Below are 18,903 nucleotides of genomic sequence, written 5' to 3' on the forward strand. Positions count from 1 at the left end.
TCAAGAGCTTGTTTGACATTGTTGGGCTCCATTTGTGACAAGAGAGCAAAGTTGCTAGGTTCGGTTTGCCTTTTGGTGGAGGATCTTGTTGTTACACCATGAGAGGGATCACCAATGATGAAGTCATGAGGATAACCCCTCATAGACTTCCATTTTCTAGGCTTTCGGACAGGTGTAGAACTTTGATGAACTTCTGGTGGTCTCACTGTTTCAGTTGCTCGTGCCTGTTCAGGAGACAAAATGGAAGTGTCTCCTCCAATCTGACGAGACAGAACCGGGCTGACAGATTCTTCATTCTGGACAGATTTGGGATTTTCTTTGCTTGTTCCATCCTCTTCACAATCTGAATCAATATCCTTCACAATACTGGGAATTAAGTTAGAATCACAAAAAGTAACATGTATGGATTCCTCTATTATCCTATGTTCCTTGAGATAAACTCTATAGGCCTTGCTTGTGGTGGAATATCCAACAAACATTCCTTCATATGATTTTGGATCAAATTTTCCAAGATTTTCCTTATTGTTAAGAACAAAACATTTGCATCCAAAAATATGAAAGTACTTAAGATTTGGAGGGGTTCCTTTCCATAGCTCATAAGGCGTTTTCTTTAACCCTTTTCTAATGATTGTTCTATTCAAAATATAACATGCTGTGTTCATAGCCTCAGCCCATAAGAATTTAGGAATTTCACTCTCACATAACATAGCCCTAGTCATTTCTTGAAGGCTTCTATTCCTTCTTTCAACCACCCCATTTTGTTGGGGGGTTCTAGGGCATGAAAAATTATGAGAAATCCCTAAGTCATCACAGAATTTTTCAAAATCTTGATTTTCAAATTCTCTTCCATGATCACTTCTCAAATGGGCAATTTTCAAATCCTTTTCATTTTGAATTTTCTTACAAAGGGTGGAAAAAGCATGGAAGGCATCATTCTTATGAGTAAGGAAAAGTACCCAACCAAATCTAGAGTAATCATCTACCACCACAAGACCATAATGTTTTCCTCCTAAACTTTGAGTTCTAGTAGGACCAAAAAGATCAATATGTAACATTTCCAATGGCCTTTTGGTTGAGATTCCATCTTTTAATTTAAAAGAGGATTTTACTTGTTTGCCTAATTGACAAGCGTCACAAGTAAGATCCTTATCAAACTTGATGTTTGGGATTCCTCTAACCAAATTTCTTTTAACTAGCTTAGAAATTTGATACATGCTAGCATGTCCCAACTTTCTATGCCAAAGCCATTTTTCAGATTCAAAAGATGTGAAGCATGTTACATTTTGTTCCTTTAAATCCTCAAGAGTTAATCCATACACATTGTTGCATCTTTTAGCTTCAAGAAGAACATTCCCAGTTTTTTCACACACAACTAAACAAACAGATTTCTTAAAGATAACTTCAAAACCCAAATCACAAAGTTGACTAACACTAAGAAAATTATGTTTCAAGCCATGTACAAAAAGGGCTTAAGTAACCTTAGGTATCCAAATCTTTTTGGATCCTTTTACGTTAAACCATCTTCTATGTCCTAAGCCATTGTAATCAAAAATAATTTTATAAACCTTGTCACCAACCATTCTTTCACCGAAAAAGCATTGAATGGGAAAGTGTCCATTCCGATTGCATAGTCTACAAAACCTTGGAGTTGCCTTTTTGTTAAAGTAGGTGGGATCTTGAAATCTTGTGTCATTAGAAGATGAAGCAATATTTTCAAAATGTGAATTTTCAGATTTATAGAACCCCAACCCAGCCTTATCATAAAGAGATTTTTGACTAGCCAAGATGTGATTTAAACTTTCGGAACTTTGTGTAAACTTGGTCAAGTCTTCCTTAAGTCTTTTAACCTCTTTAAGCAACTCTTCATTTTGCTTAAAACAGTCTACATATGTAAGAACACAATGGTTACTTTCACAGCTCCTAGCTTGGGCTCTTAACTGCTTATTTTCTTCAACAAGATCACAAGCAGTTTCGGCCTCTCTCACTTTTTCTTTTAGAAAACTGTTTTCGGTCTTAAGAATGGTAATTTGCTGTTCAAGTTCTTGATTTTCTAGCAGAAAACATCTTATTTTTTCAGAAAGGTGGTCTATCATAAGATGAAGATTTTCAGTGTTAGGGTTATGAAAGACTACCTGATCTATGTGGTCTGCCATGAGACATGTTTGTGACTTGGTCTCGGTTTCTTCATCATCATCATCAGAATCATTCTCCAAGTCTTCCCATGTGGCCATCAGTCCTTTCTTCTTTCCTTTTTTCGGCTTTTCCTCCTTCTTCAGCTTGGGACAATCAGATTTGAAATGCCCCATTTCCTTGCAATTGTAACAAATTACTTTGCTCAAGTCTTTCTTCCTCACTAGCACAGAATCAGAATGTGTAATTCCCAGAGCATCTAAGCCAACAATGATAGCATTGAACCGTTCGAACAGTTCATTAATGGACTCTCCTTCCTTCATTGCAAACATTTCATACTCTCTATTCAACATGTCTGTCCGAGTCTTCTTCACAATGGTGGTTCCTTCATGGGTGATTTGCAATTTATCCCAGATTTCCTTTGCCGTTGTGCATCTTGATACCCGTCGGTACTCCTCGAAGCTTATAGCACAGTTGAGCAGATTTATTGCCTTGGCATTTAATTCTACCTTCTTCCTATCTTCTTCTGTCCATCTTGCTTCTGGTTTAAGAGAGACAACTCCTTCGGCACTTGTAACAGTTGGATATTGTGGTCCTTCCAAGATGATTTTCCATAGTCTGTAATCCACTGCTTGTACAAATATCTTCATCCTCTCCTTCCAATAGGTATAATTTTTTCCATTGAAAAGAGGGGGTCTGTTGCTTGATTGACCTTCAGTTAGATTATAAGACACCATATTTGCACCACTGTTTTCTGTCATGAGGATCTTTGCTCCAAGCTGCAAAGCTTGATCTCTTTGAGACCAAGCTCTGATACCAATTGATGGTTTCAGTGGCTAAGAGAAGGGGGGTTGAATCTTAGCCCCCTTTTTTTGTTGCTTAATACTTGCTGAACTCAGAAGAGACTTTTCTGTTTTAGCTCGTCTCTGGACACGAGACTTTTTGTTTTTGCTCGTCACTTGCCACGAGACTTTTTGTTTTGTCTCGTCACTTGGCACGAGACATTTTGGTTTTTTTTTGCTCCTGTGCAGTAGAAAACAGAAATGGAGTTGGAGAGAAGAAAGATTACACCCAGATATATCCTAGTTCAGCTGCTAAGTGCAGTGCAGCCTACATCCAGTCTCCATCACAAACATGATGGAATTTCACTATAATCAATCTGATTACAACTTGTAAAGTGCTAACCCAACTTAGTAACTTAAAAGGGGATTCCCACAGAATCATGAAACACAACATAGATGAACAAAGGAACTCTAAGACATCTATGGCTTTTTCTTTTAATTTTGCACTCTCTGCCTTTTTCCGCTCTATGGCTTTTTCATTACATACCTCATTGTTTGCCTTTTTCCATGAGACTCAAGACATGACAAAATTAAACAGAAAAATACAAAACAGAATACATTGAAGGAGAAGAGAAAACTGTTAGCTCAGGTAGCTCTGAGAACACTGTGCCTTGCACTCTCAAATTTTTTCCTTGCTTCAAACAGTGGCTGTCCACCCTTATTATAGAAGAGGGGAGCCTCCACTTATTGAAGCCAAAACCGAACCAACTTCTTCCTCCTTCAACAAACCGGTTCGGCCACATAGAGAGAGAAGAGATAACCATGCATTAACCAACATGCAATTACCTCTAGTCCTTTCTTGATCATCACCCTTCATCAATCCGAGCTCTCCATCCTTGGCTTGCTTTCCAAGATGGAATTCTGGCCCTTGATGCTTCATGATGATGATGACTTCATCTGCTTCAATCTCTGCCTTCAACCATCACTTCGCCACTCTAGCTACTCCCTGTGGCGGTTGAGCAGAATCAAAGACAAGCCATGCTTCAAGAATCTCCCTTGCTGGCCGAGATCTTCTTCTTCCTTTTTGAGCATGGAAAGCTCAAGATAACCTCACCAAATTTGACCACATTTGGTAAGTATCTTAGCCACAGCTCATTTTTATTTTAGTATGTTTTCTTGCCATCATTAGCTTGATGGTCTTGATGCATGCATCTTCTTCCTTCTGTTGGTTGAAGAACATTTCTTCCATTATTTCCTGGATAAGGACCGAAGAAAGAAGAGAAGCAAATAGAGAGAAGGAAGAAAGAGAAAAGCAAAGCTATGAGAGTTATGATGGATAAAATAATTAGGTGCATTTCTCCAAGCTTGTGAAGTAGCGTGTAAGCTACCATTAATTTCCATCAAATCACTTGACTTTTTTATTATTTCCTGGACAAGGACCGAAGAAAGAAGAAGAAAGAGATGAGAGAGAATGTGAAGTTAAAGTAAAAGCAATTAAATGAAAATGAAACAAGTTGATAGATTGCTTTTTACTTCCCTTGCTTTGAGTAGCGTATAACATTAATCATAATGATTCCCATCAAATCAAAGTCAAGTTCTCTCTCATGTTTCCAATGCTAACATATTAAAATTTGAAATCCATTCTTAACAGAGAGATGGAATCCATTGGAAAGCATGAAGCCATTTAGCTTTCATTTAAACTTGGTTTCGGACCAAGCTTGGAAACTTTCATCAAAAATAGCGTTGGGCTTGGTAACATTAAGTTTTAATCTGACCCAAATGATAACATTTGCTTTCTTGATGAATATTTGATTCGGATCAGCATGGAAACATTCATCAAAATTCAAATTGGGCTTGGTAGCAATAAAGCTTAATCTGACCCAATAAAATTTTGATTCCTTCAAACTAATTGGGCTTAGTGATACTATTTAAATTCTGGCCCAATAGTAATATTTGCTTTCCTGATAGATTTTTGGATCAAGCATTGTACACAAAGGAAAGCTTTCTTTGGGCTTGCTGTATTTCATTTATTTTCGGCCCAATAAAATCTACATAACAAAATTATTAATTAAGCAAATATGAGTTAAGATCAAATCAATAATTTTGTAATTAAATATTTTAATAATATTTGTTCATCATCAAAATTAAATAGGAGTTTTCCAAACTCATCAGAAATTGAGAAGTTTAATGGGAAAAATAATTTTTTCTACTGGAGGATGCAGATGAAAAATTTGCTTATATCACAAAAATTGCACAAGGCACTGGCGGAAAAAGAGAAAAAGCCAGAGGATATGAAGGATGAGGATTGGGAAGAATTAGATCTTGAACCGCGAGTTGCAATAATCTTATGCCTTGAGAGGGATGTTGCTTTCTTGGTGAATGAAGAAGCAACTGCAGCATGCGTCTGGTTAAAGTTAGAGAGTAACTTCATGACAAAGACTCTAACTAACAAGATCTACTTAAAATCTAAATTGTGTACATGTAAGATGGAGGAAGGCACCTTAATTCAAGAATGTATCAATAAATTTAATAGGATTATATCAAACTTAAAGGATATAGATGTGAAGATTGAAGATGAGGATCAGGCACTCATATTATTACTTTCATTACTGAAGTCCTATGAAAATTTGGTGCAGACTTTGATGCTGGTGGGTGACACTCTGACCATGGATGGGACGAGGACATCACTTTTGGCGGATGATCTACGTAAGGTTGCTACGAGTATAATGTCATCTTCAAATGGAAGAGAGTATAATGATCAAGTACAAGGATTGTTTGCCGTTAGAAGGAGGAGTAATGAAAGAGCAAAAGGTAAGCGTAGAAAGTCTAGCTAAAATCTAGACCTCACGCGGAGAGAACATACTTTAAATGTGGTGAGCCTGAACATTTTAAAGCAAATTATCCAAATAAGAAGATAAATTCTAAGAAACAGAATAATGACAACTCAAAAGAAAACAAGAAGCAACTTACGTCTCAAATGATGATGAAGATTGTTACTATGTAATAGATGATTCTTACGAGATATCCAGTAAGTGGATGCTTGATTCTGGAGATAGGGGTGTTCAAGGGTTCGATGAAATCGAGTTTGATGTGGCTCAAACTCGACCCGGAATATATACCGAACCTATTTGTTAGACACAAACCCGACCCTAGACCCGATGAAACCTAAACACTTTCGGACCACGATTATACTGGGTAAAAATCGGGCCGTTAACATTACATTACCTTGAAATCTTCTTGTAAGCTAGCATGTGAAAATATCCAAATTTCCAAGACTCCAACCATTATTTGACACGGTAAAATTCACTTAGAAAAATATAACAAGAACCAACTCTTTTCTAAAATTAAAGTATAACCACAATCAATACTAATATTATCTAATAACACCAAATATTTAAATCAATACAAATAATACAATATTATGCATTAGTCTAAAGTCTTATGCATTTTAAACATAAAACATTAACTTATAGTTTTATAATGACTAATAACACAAAATATTAAGGTTTACAATACTTAAATTTCACATAAGAATAGCCATCATCCATCACTAATAACACAAAATATTAATTGTGTATGATGATCGGGCCACCGGCCCGGGTTCGGGTGACCTGAGATATGGGCCAAACCGACTCGAAATAATGACCGAGTCTATTTTTTAGACCCTTACCCAACCCTAGACCCGGTGAAATTACACCAAATTAGCTCCTAAAATGTTTGGAGCCGAACCGGGCCATGCACACCCCTATCTGGAGCTTCTCACCATATGTGTCTAAATAGGAAGTGGCCTACTACCTATCAAAGCACTAATGACGGCACAGTTTTGATGGACAACAATCATGCTTGTAAAATTGTAGGGGTAGGTACTATAAGAATCAAGATGCATGATGGAGTTGTAAGAACATTGAAGAATGTGTGAAGCATATTCCTGACTTGCGAAAAAATCTGATCTCTATAGGTTTGTTAGAGAAAAATGGTTGCAAAATTGTTGCTGAAAATGGAATTTTAAAAGTTGTTCGTGGTTCTTTGGTCATGATGAAGGGGGTTCATCATGGTAATCTTTATCCTCTTTTGAGACAACTGTTACAGTTGAGCAAGTAGTTGAAATCGGTGGAAGTAAAGACCAAACAGACTGCACGAGAATTTGGCACATGCGGCTTGGGCATATGTCAGAAAAGGGTATATCATTGCTTAGTGGAAAAGGTTTGCTGAAAAATATGAAGAAACCACAAATTGAGTTTTGTGAACACTGTGTATATGAAAAGGCACACAGGGTAAAATTTTCTACAAGCAAACACAAAAGCAGAGGGTTGTTAGACTACGTGCATATTGATATTTGGCGGCTGAAGTTACTTCCAAGGGTGGTTCAAGGTACTTTGTTACGTTTGTTGATGATTGTTCAAGGTATGCTTGGGTTTACTTCCTCAAGCATAAGAATGAGGTATTCGACACTATTAAGCGGTGGAGAGCAATGGTTGAAAACAGAACACGTGGGAAGCTAAAAAATCTGCGATCTGATAATGGCACAGAGTATACGGATAGAGCTTTCAAGGAGTTCTGTGATCAGGAAAGGATTGTGAGACACTGGACAATTAGACTGCGTTTGTTTTCAGGGACAGGACACTGAAACAGGAACATGGAGACACAAAATCGTGTTTGACAGATGAGACATAGATAGAGACATTGTGTCCAGAGACACTAACAAAAGACACAACTTATTTTTTATTTTTTTATTATTCTTGTTAATTTTTTATAAATATATTTTTTATTATTATATTTTTCTTCTTAAATTTTTTAAATGAAAAAAATGAAAATAAATTGGATTTTCATAATTTGTTTTAGTTTATCACCAAACAGAATACAAGAACACAAAATTTTGTGTCTCTGTCCTTTATGTCTTGTTCTCAGTGTCTTGTCTTGTCTTCTTCTCAGAAACAAACGCAACCTTAGAAACACATCACAACAGAATGGAGTCGCGAAAAGACTGAATTGTACACTACTTGAGAGAAGGCAATATGTATGCACTCTAATTCTGGGTTAGGCAGAGAATGGTGGGCTGAGTCAGTTGCTATAGCGTGCTACATAGTGAATCGATCTCCACATTCTTCTTTAGATGGAGAAACACCTTGTAAGGTGTGGTCAAGAGAATATGCAGATTATGAGAAACTTAGAGTCTTTGGATGCACGACTTATTATAACAATAAACTTGATGAAAGAGCTAAGAAAGCAATATTTTAATTTTGGGGCATCCAAGAGGGGTTCAAGACTATTGTCTTTGGAGTGTAAGTGATTCTAAGTTTGTAATCAGCAGGGATGTGACCTTTAATGAAAGATCCATGGTAACTTTGTCTAAATTTATGATGCCAGATGATTGTGATGTTGAAAAAATTATAACACTCAAGTGGTGGAGATAGAGTCTAAAAACCAACCAATAGACTCTAGTCATGTTCAGGTGGAGCATCTTAATGCTACTTACGAAGATGAGGAGGACAATGAACTTGATCATGAAAAAATTTAGCGAAAAAATACACATGTATTACAACAGCAACATCAGAATTCTTTGGCATCTACTAGGCCAAAGAAAAATTACAAACTCGTACAAAATTTTGGGTCAGACAAGCCTCTGAGACATTATGGACAGTTAAATTTGGTAGAGTATGCACTCTCGGTGGAGGATGATGAGCCAATCATCTTCAAAAAAGCTATCAAAGATAAAGATAGTGAGAGCTAGTTGGTTGCTATGGAAGAAGAGATGCAGTCTCTTCATAAAAATAAGACATGGGAGGTAATCCCATTGCCCGTGAAAAAGACTGCTATTGGTTGTAAGTAGGTGTATAAAAGAAAAGAATATCCTACTAAATCGGATGGTACCAGATTCAAGGCTAGGATAGTGGCCAAGGGATTCGCATAGAAAGAAGGAGTTGATTATAATGAGATATTTTCTCTTGTGGTGAAACACACTTCCATTCGGATGCTTTTAAGTCTTGTAGTTCATGGCGATCTTGAGTTAGAACAACTAGATGTGAAGACAGTGTTCTTACGCGGTGATTTAGAGGAAAAAATTTACATGTATCAACATGAGGATTTTAAGGTTGAGGGTAAAAAAGGTCAGGTTTGTCGCTTGAAAAAATTACTTTATGGATTAAAACAATCTCCTCAACAGTGGTACAAGGGATTTGATTTCTTTATTTTAAAATAAAGTTTCTTTAGAAGTAACTATGATTGTTGTTTACACAACAAAACTATGATTGTTGTGTATATATTCGTAAGCTTTCTGGAGGTGATTATATCTATCTTTTATTGTATATTGATGACATGCTCATTGCTTCTAAGAGTAAAGTGGAGATAAATAGGTTAAAGTTTCAACTTGGTGAAGAGTTTGAAACAAAAGATTTGGGTGCTGCGAGAAAAATTTTAGGCATGGAGATTAGAAGAGAGAGATCAAGTCGAAAATTGTTCTTGAGCCAAAAAGCTACATTGAACGGGTTATCAAAAGGTTTGGGATGAAAAATGCTAAGCCGGTGGTGACTCCATTGGCTCCACATTCCAGATTCTCAGGTAAACAATCTCCTACAATAGCAAAAGATAAGGCTTACATGGACAATGTACCTGACGCAAGTGCTGTAGGCAGCCTAATGTACGCTATGGTATGCACACGCCCAGACATTTCACAAGCAGTCAGTGTTGTTAGCAGGTTTATGACAAAATCCAAAAAAGACATAGTGAAAAGCAGTCAAGTGGATATTAAGATATTTGAAGGGTACATTGGCACAAGTTTATACTTTGGTGGTAAATCAACATGTCAAATTAGCGATTTTGTTAATTCAGATTATACTGGTACTCTAGACAGACGATGATCTACAACTAGTTATGTATATAAAATATATGGTACTCCATTTAGTTGGCGGTTGATGTTATAAGCTATAGTGGCACTATCTACTACAGAGGTTGAGTATATGGTAGTAGCAGAAGGGGTGAAGGAGGCATTGTGGTTAAGGGGTCTTCTAGATGATTTGGGTTTTAAGCAAGATTGTGTGAATCTTAATTGTGATAGTCAAAGTACAATTCATTTGGCTAAAAATCAGGTTCATCATGCTCGTACCAAGCATATTGATGTTAGGTATCACTTTGTGCGTGATGTTATAGAGAAGGGTAACATTTCTATCGTGAAGGTACACACAAACGAAAACCCATCAGACATATTGACTAAAGTAGTGTCGAAAAATAAATTCCAACATTGCTTGAATTTGCTCAACATTATTCCATATTAAGTATTACAAGGCAAATAAAGGAACTACGTTTCATTTGATCCTGGTAAATGGTACGTAGGCCGTCATTATTAAGATGATGCAACTGGATACGACTACTACAATTTGTTTGTTCAAAATATGAGTGAGTTTTTCAAATTGTGACTGAGGTAAAAAATTGTGAGAATACAGGAAGGTTAAGAGCAAACTTAGAGAGTAAAATAAGGTTTGCAAGGAGTTTTAATGTAAGGTCCCACATCGGTTGGGGAGGAGAACAAAGCATGCCTTATAAGGGTGTGGATACCTCTCCCTAGCATGACGCATTTTGACGAGTGAGTGTGGGAGGGGGCTTCGGCTATCATCCCTATCGTCAAAGGTAAAACCATGAGGCCTTATGTGCCAAAGCGGACAATATCGTGCTAGCGGGTGGTCTGGGCTGTTAGAGATGGTATCAGAGTCGGAGCTCGGATCGATGTGCCAGCGAGGGCGCTGGGCTCCCTTAGGAGGTGGATTGTAAGGTCCCACATCGGTTGGGAGGGGAACGAAGCATGCCTTATAAGGGTGTGGATACCTCTCCCTAGCATGATGCATTTTGACGAGTGAGTGTGGGGGGTTTCGGCTATCATCCCTATCCTCAAAGGCAAAATCGTGAGACCTTGTGTGCCAAAGCGGATAATATCGTACTAGCGGGTGGTTTGGGCTGTAACATTTAACAGGAGAGAACTTGTAGGGAATTTTTATATGAGAATTTTATTCTTGTTCATTGAAATTATAGTATAGATGATACCATATATATTTCTGTAGCATTGTAATTGAAACATCATTAAAAAAAAAATTCACATTATATTATAGGAAAATTATCACATATGCCATAGTACTTTTATGGAACTTCAATGTTCCTTGTACGATCAAGTTGTAGGTAAATTTATTTGTCTTGTAGTTTTCATAAAATGACGAATATAACCCTTTAATAAAAAAGGAAAAAGACAAAAACAGTAACTTTAAAAATGACTTTACAAATAAGTGTTGAAATAAAAGGCCACCGTGAATTTAAGAGACCATTTGATATGTAGTTTTTTTTAAGATGGTTGAAAAAAAATAATGAAATGAGATCTTGAAACTAAAGAATAAATTGAGATTTTGAAGATAAAGAATGAGTAGTATAATCCTAAACTGAGAGCACTGTGATGTCAAAATTAACAGAGTCCAAAGAAGAAGAAAAATAGTGGAATAAATTGAAAACAAATGAGTATCAAAATTGAGGAGTGATTTTCTACGGTCAAATTATTCATCAAGAAAACATAGAAAATTTGACAATAATTTAGTAAATAATTTTTAATACTTTTAGTATAAGTATACATTTTATTCTTGATTGTTATTAATATAGTTTTGATACATTACCTAGAAATAATAATTCATTAGGAGGTATATATTATTGCTATATGGTAAAAATATTTGTTTACAAATATTAATTCATACGTTGATACATAAATATTATTCAAGTGTTATTAGTTTAAAATTGTAATGGGACACATTTACTGAATTTATATATTATGCTCTTGCGTGAATGAGGTTGATTTTTTTTGTTATGGAACATATGAGTATGTAGTGCTTCATTGTGAGATATGGGGGTGCTACACCAAAATGTGGGGCAGTTTTTTGTGAATTTTGATGTTAACAACTCGGACCATGCGAATTGTTTGTGAAGTAAAATATAAGTGGCAAATCGGACAGTCCGATTTGCAAAGAGAAAAAATTTAAATTTTAGACGGTGCAAATCGGACTGTCCGTGTTGTTTTTTTTTTTAGTAATAGAAAAAGCAATTCGGAGGGTCCGAATTGATTATTATAAGATTTTTTTAAACGAATTTGAACAACTCGTAGGGTCCGATTTATGGAAATTTCGGACCGTCTGATTTGTTCTTAACTGATCCCACAAGTTGGTAAAGCTCACATGCTCTCCATATCTCCGTCCTACCCCAATCTCTTCTCTATAATAAAAATAAAAAGTGTGTGAATGATGTTAAATTTTATAATTTATTTTATTGTATAATTATCTGTTAAATTCTATAAATAAGAGTCTAATCAAGACACACAAAAAATACACTTTAGTAATTAATTTTTAATATAACCTACTCAATAAAAATAATTCAAACAAGGTATTTTTGTCATTTTATATATTTTCATAATTTTAATTTATATAAAAGTAGTTTTACCTACAATTCAAGATTTATATACGGTGATGATCAGATTTTAGTTATTATATTGTAATTTTTTTATTTTTGTACAAATAGTACATAAATAAATAGTTAGTTAATTTTGATAATTTTAAATTGATAATATTTCACTTAAAAAAAATTGATAATATCTCTCTCAAATTCATATATATAAGTATATTACTTTTAATGTAAAATACATTGTTATTGAATTTTCATCAAATTAGACTAACATTATAATTTTAAAGATAATTCTTAAATATTTTTTTATTAAGTAAGGAATGTTATATTTTTTGTCAATTAAATAAATATTAGTTAAATAAAAATATTTCATTAAATACTATTTCAATTATATTAAAAATATAAATAAAATAATAATTATTTTGTAACAAAAATGCTAGTGAAAAAGAGACCCACTCATATAGTCATATTAATCCATCACAACGTTCAGCTCTTTCCAACACAAATTGGTTAAAGCATTAAAGGATAAGAGAGTAACTTTATCTCTCATTATGTGGGTGAAGGAAAGTGCAAGTTGCTTCTCTACTATGTGAACCGCTTCCTATATTATATAGAGTAATCACATGATATTTTTTCATATTGGCTTTGTTATAGTTAGTGTATTATTATAGATAATATTCAATTTCATATTATTTTGTATCTATTAGAAATTGCAAACTCAATAATTTTCGATTCTTCTTTTATAAAGAGAAAAGAGAACACATTTGATAGTTGATGTTTTTTTTCTTTTATATTGACTACAAGATAGATACAAAACTATTAGTCAAGTGATTAACAAGGCTCTTCGTTAAGTGTTCATAGTTCTTTCTCAGTTTTTTTTTTTTAGTAAGCTGGGGCCATAGGCCCAAGGTTTAATTGCATTCACCAGGTGGGGTAAAGAGGCCCCACAAAAATCTTCATCTAGGAATACAAAACCAGCGTTACAGAGTACTTATACCCTTTTTTTCTTGGACCTGGAAAGAGTACTGATACTTTTAAGAGCATAGAGGGATTTGAGTTTGCAACTCAATGAGGTCCACATTTAAGCCTGATCGATTTGATGTGGGCCTTCATAGTTGCACATATGGGGCTTATTTCAGTGATCCTTTTGGGCCAGTTTGTAATATTTGATAAGTTACTGAATTCGAGTGAAAATTTGGTAGGACCTTAGGTAAGATAACTTCTTTCGTCCAAAAATAAAGGGGTATGGTAACTTCTTAATTTAATAGATTGATGTATTGCTATTCTTTTATATCAACAGTGTATCACAATTGAATTTATTTTTTATTAAAAAAATATTAAGAGACTAAATTTTAGGTTAAAAATTAAAAAAATTAGTTAATATTAATCTAAATGCAAAATAAATGTAAGAAAAAATTACTGATTATTTAATATTTTTCACTTTTTTGTGAATTTATTATTGTTTTAGCATATTTTGATAATTAAATATTAAGATATGAATGCTACAAATAGTACTAGATACATTTTTTTTCGTAACATATTCATATATTTTAATGCTTAGATTTATAATGTACTGTTCTTTATACGGGTCATTCTACCAGTAACATAGGAACCCTCATAAAAAATGAAAATCCAGATTCTTATTTATTTATGATAGATGTCCTAAAAGAAAAACAAACTATTTGTAACAATTGATCTAAGCACTCATTGACATATTAGATGAACACTCCGATGCATTTCCCATATGCATAGTTTGAAGCATTTCATCTGACACACGACACATGCATATTGGGATCCGAAACTAAAACAAGGAATAAAATAAGGAATCACAATAACCATATCTACATCCTTAACCCCAGCAATCATATTGCATATAAATAAAAGCCTGGTGCGCCAACTATGGTCACAGCCCCAAGGATTCTCTGTTATATCCTAATCAATCAAAGGGGTGTGACGAGTATATATATATATTATATATATATGCAAGGTACAATTCTAGGTCCATTACGAAAAAGAAGATACTAGCAATAATGGTCTCCAATGAATTTCCATTATGCAATACATACACAAGAAGATTCTCTACGCAGCATGGGCAAACCCAACTCTACTTTTGCCATAATCAAAGACTGTGTGATAGCGTCCCATGAAGACATCTCCAAGGATCCTGCATTATCAAGAGATTTCATTAAGTGACAATCCAATCATAGGAATCAAATCAAATGAATCAGAATCAAAAGAAATTCAATGTAGTACCAGAGAGGGCCACGTGGAGGAGGAACATCCAAAGCAGTAAAGCCACTGATGCATTGGGCTTGAGGACCTTCCCCCACCTTGAGTATGTACTGAAGATAACAATTGCAAGAGTGGTTCAGAAAAACAGAACAATAGTGAAAAACTGAAAATGCAGATGATCAAGGTTTGAGGACACTATACATCGTGTGGGGAAAGGTCAAAAGTTTTTCCACCAATAGTGAAGGAGACAATAGGCATTGAAGAGATCTTTTCACAGTCAACAGATGATTGGCCCATTGGACTAGGCAATTTCTCACAAAGCTGCAATATCATCATTCATGAGTAAGGCCAGAATGAAGAGGAGAAAGCAGCATATTTACATTGTAGCTAGAATTTAAAGACTATCTCACCTGATTGACATAGTCTATGATCTTATCTTGTGTCTGATTCTGACTCAGTTGGTTCTGCATCCAAACAACAGCCATCTCACATGCAGAACAAGTAGCATCCCCGTATCCACCAGACAATTCTCTTTCTTTCCTGTCGACCACGCTCTCGATCCCCATACTGAAAGTATGTAAGATATTAAACATAATAATTTAAGCTTTCAAATTAGATAACAAAAATCAAAGGTTTAACATATTTGCACTCCTAACCTAACACCATGACTTCCATCAAAGGTGCATAGTCCAATTTGAGAGCAGATCTTCCTTGGGTTTGCCTACAGGTTCAAGTGAAAACCATTAAAAATAAATCGTTCTAAAAATGACTAAATCATTCATGGGCCATGACCATGAGAAAGAAATTCACCAAGAATGAGTTAAGAACTTACTTCAACCAAGAGTAAGTTCAATATTGTTTGTCCGTAGTGTTCAACGACAGATTTGCATTGTTGGCTTACAACTCCAGATCCTCCAATTGCTTGATTTATTTGTGTGATTATAGCCTACAAGAACAAGAACAATTTTCAATTTGTAGAAGCTTTTTCATTTGGCAAAAAAATATGTATTATTCTTTGCTCCTTATGGAATCATAGCAAAAGGTGTTGTATTCATACCGTTGGACCAGCCAACAAAGAAGTCCCCGAGTCTGCAATTGCTGAGCAGCCCTTTGCACAATATCCTGGGTAACAAATAGCAATATGACAGGGTAAGCACCAATGAACAAACCATGAAAATTCTATCACGTTCAAGCTATCAAAAAAAATTATCGGGAATTTTGCTCTAATATGTTGTTGTCTATACATACCAGTGGGTTTGCTACCAATAAGAACATCTCCCATGTCAAACTGTACAGAAAATTTTCAATAAATAATTATATAACAAAGAGCAATAGAAAATTAACATATGCAGCATATAAGTATAATAAACAATTTTTTTTAAATAACTAACCTGCCAATATCCCTTTTTTGTCACTGGCACATATGTATGTTCACCCTTAAAGTGAGAAGGATCAACACCACCAAACACAATCTCGCCACCCTGAGCGTCATTTGGATTACGATTGAGCCAAAATGAAAATACTGGATCCTTAACAAGACCCTGCTCAATCATATTGTACCTGTGACAAGAAAGTGCCTCATAAATGACAGAGATTAAACAAAAATGTTAGCAAAATATTTAATCAAGAGTTTAGATGTGGACAGATACCACAGTGGAACAGCTTTTCCAACTGCTATCTCTTGGAATCCAAGTCCAACCAAACCATCAAACTTAGCTGCTACAAATGTAACTCCAGGCTCTTTAGTTGCTTCAATGAATTCCTAAGAGGACCAAAACATGATTTATGTCATTTGATTTATCAATATATTATGAAAGAAGCCAATTTAACTGACACCCTCATCCTTTGAGGTGAAGGAAAAGATTAAATAAAAAGGGATTGACAATCAATTTTACCTGGTTCTTTACAGTTATGACACCAACTTTGACATCATCATAGCTAAAGAATCCAGAAATTGATCCAGTACCATATTGAATAGCAGCAGAAGTCCCTAAATAATATATAGAAAGGTAAATTATAAAGGAAAAATGAAAGGACACCATCTTGGTGTATGTGCAGTCTCCATCAACGTTCAATTGTTTGTATCGATCAAGTAAAGTGCAGACAAAGTAAGAAAGGCCCCCAAACAACTCAAAAAAATTACGAAGCAACATAAATCATGGAATTTATCATAAAGAAACTTCAAATCTCAATCAAAGCAAAGTAACAAACCATTTTCCTTATATGTACTTGATTCACTGGACTTATACTTGTTATGTACGTAGCAAGCAACCTGCACAATAATTGGAAATGTCTATGAACAAACCAGCATAACGGGGAAACAATGATAAGATAACATGGTAAGCATCTAAGAAACCTCACCGAGAAGTAACATTTAGATGATGGAACCCACATATTAGAGCTACCAGTATCAAAAATAACAGTGAACTTCTGGGGAGGGGTACCAATGCTTATTTCACCATAGTATTGAGCATCCAAGTAATTCTTCAACGCAACAATATCGGCGTCCCCGGGAGCTCCAAGGTAGTATTGGAGTATCATCTTCTTAATGGTGGACCTCATGGACTCAACATCTGTGAAGCCAAGGCGTGCAGCCAAGCGGTCATGGCCATCCAGCTTATTGAACTTTTTGAGCCCAATCCTATGCAGCCCCTCACCACCGGCGGCAGAGGAAACCAGAGAAAACAACAGGATTGACAGAACCAAACCCAGCATAACCATATTGGAGTTGTTTCCCATTTCAACCCTATTCATGATCCAAGTTCAGAAAATTCGATCAACAATGGAATAGTACAATTAATTTATTCATTCATACATAACTCTATCAACAATGTAACGCATGCCGTGAGTCCCTAACTTATTGTCATACGCGCATGTTTGCTATTTACTACTAACATTGATTAAATCAGCAGCATAAACCCCCAAAACTAGCAAATAATAACGATGCATGCAATGGGAAACAGAACTAACATAATTGGTTCCAGAGCGATAAGAATGAATGTAACAGCAATAATTAAAGAAAAAGAATGTAAGAACGCAAAAAGGAGAATAACGAAGGAGTTACGTACCAATGAAGAGAGGAAGAAAGGAATGAACGAATGAATGAAGAGCAAGAGAGGATGAAGTATTTAAAGAAGAGAAAAAGGAAGTGAGGTTGGGGTGGCACAGTTCGTGTGAGGAGTGGGACCAGCTCAGGTCAGCTAATAATCTCAACCGTTACACTTTATTGAGTGAATCAGGGCCGTTGATCGCAAAGGGAACGGTAGAGTTTTGGCGTGACGCGTTGGGGATCCATAACTGAATTTCGTTTGCGACTTACGTGCCCTTAAAGTCGAATGTGAATCTACTCGCCACCCCCTTTCTTTCTTTCCTTCACACCTCATACTTCTTTTTTACTTTTTCCTTTTTTAAGTATCTATTCTGTACTTGCCATTTTACTTTTTATTTCATTTTAACCAGCAAATAGTTTTAAAATAGTTATTGTGTAAATCGAATATGTTACTTCCAATTTCTAAAAGCTACACACAAATACACAATTCTTAACTATTAAATTACGATTGATTTTATGTTTTTTTTTTGTCATATGAAAAGTATATATCCAAGTATCTAATTAATTAATAATAATACTATTAATTTACTATTTAAATATTGTGTATAAACATTTGAAATCTTTTGGGTTTGTGTTATAATTTAGGCCAACTTCAACATTTAATTTTAAAATTTTGCATACGCCAACTTCAACATTTAATTTTAAAATTTTGCATTTATCCCATCGAATCGCTTAGAGAAAGACATGTTCAACGTTATTTCTTTAGCGATATACACGTTATATATGATGATGATTAATGGTTAATGATGATAATGATAAGTAATGTTAGTAACTGATAATTCATAAATGAGAAAATATTCCATAAGAAGAATGAAATAAAGAAAAAAAAAAAAGAGGATAAATATTTGCGTGATAATGTCAAACATGATTCAGCGTGATGTAGATTTAAAAGGGGGCTCTATATATAATCAAAAGGCATAAGTTTTTGTTAAAATATTATTTTATCCTCAATTATTAATATATTGTTTTAATATTATTTTTTAGATAATTTTGTAGTTGTATTAATAAACACTTTAAATACTATGACCACTATCATAGTGAAAAATAGTTCAATCATTAAGTCTACAAGTTTTGTCCTAACAAGCAAAGTAACAACATATTATAAAACTAATAACAAAAGTATTTGCATGCAAGCACCGCGCTACTTTTTTTGTTTACTAAATATTATTGATTTGTTTTTAAAATAATATTTAATTATTTTATTGAATTTTATAATTTCACTAAACT

At 34.8% G+C, this 18,903-nt stretch overlaps 1 protein-coding gene across 2 annotated transcripts; it reads right to left on the minus strand.

The window, feature by feature from the left end:
* LOC107638639 (aspartic proteinase A1) lies at positions 13,954-17,768 on the minus strand. Of its 2 annotated transcripts, XM_016341994.2 has the most exons (14): positions 17,636-17,767; positions 16,929-17,313; positions 16,779-16,839; positions 16,463-16,557; positions 16,217-16,329; positions 15,959-16,127; positions 15,816-15,855; positions 15,625-15,689; positions 15,400-15,513; positions 15,224-15,288; positions 14,978-15,134; positions 14,769-14,888; positions 14,589-14,677; positions 13,954-14,499 (listed from the first exon to the last, which is right to left on the minus strand). In XM_016341994.2, the coding sequence occupies exons 2-14, from the start codon at positions 17,304-17,306 to the stop codon at positions 14,415-14,417; spliced, it is 1,551 nt and encodes a 516-aa protein (XP_016197480.1). In that variant the 5' UTR covers positions 17,307-17,313; positions 17,636-17,767; the 3' UTR covers positions 13,954-14,414. The 2 variants fall into 2 exon arrangements, with proteins under 2 accessions (XP_016197480.1, XP_016197478.1); XM_016341992.2 differs by having other exon boundaries at positions 15,625-15,855; positions 17,636-17,768.

Source organism: Arachis ipaensis, chromosome B04 (assembly GCF_000816755.2).
Source record: "Arachis ipaensis cultivar K30076 chromosome B04, Araip1.1, whole genome shotgun sequence".
In the NCBI taxonomy this organism is placed as follows: Eukaryota; Viridiplantae; Streptophyta; class Magnoliopsida; order Fabales; family Fabaceae; genus Arachis; species Arachis ipaensis.

Excerpts from the sequence above, each read along its gene's own strand:
- LOC107638639 (XM_016341992.2), bottom strand. The coding sequence starts at position 17,306 with ATGGGAAACAACTCCAATATGGTTATGCTGGGTTTGGTTCTGTCAATC. Across the intron at positions 16,128-16,216 it reads GGAAAAGCTGTTCCACTGTG|GTACAATATGATTGAGCAGG; the intron begins GTATCTGTCCAC and ends TTCTTGTCACAG. Across the intron at positions 14,678-14,768 it reads TTGACCTTTCCCCACACGAT|TACATACTCAAGGTGGGGGA; the intron begins GTATAGTGTCCT and ends TGTTATCTTCAG.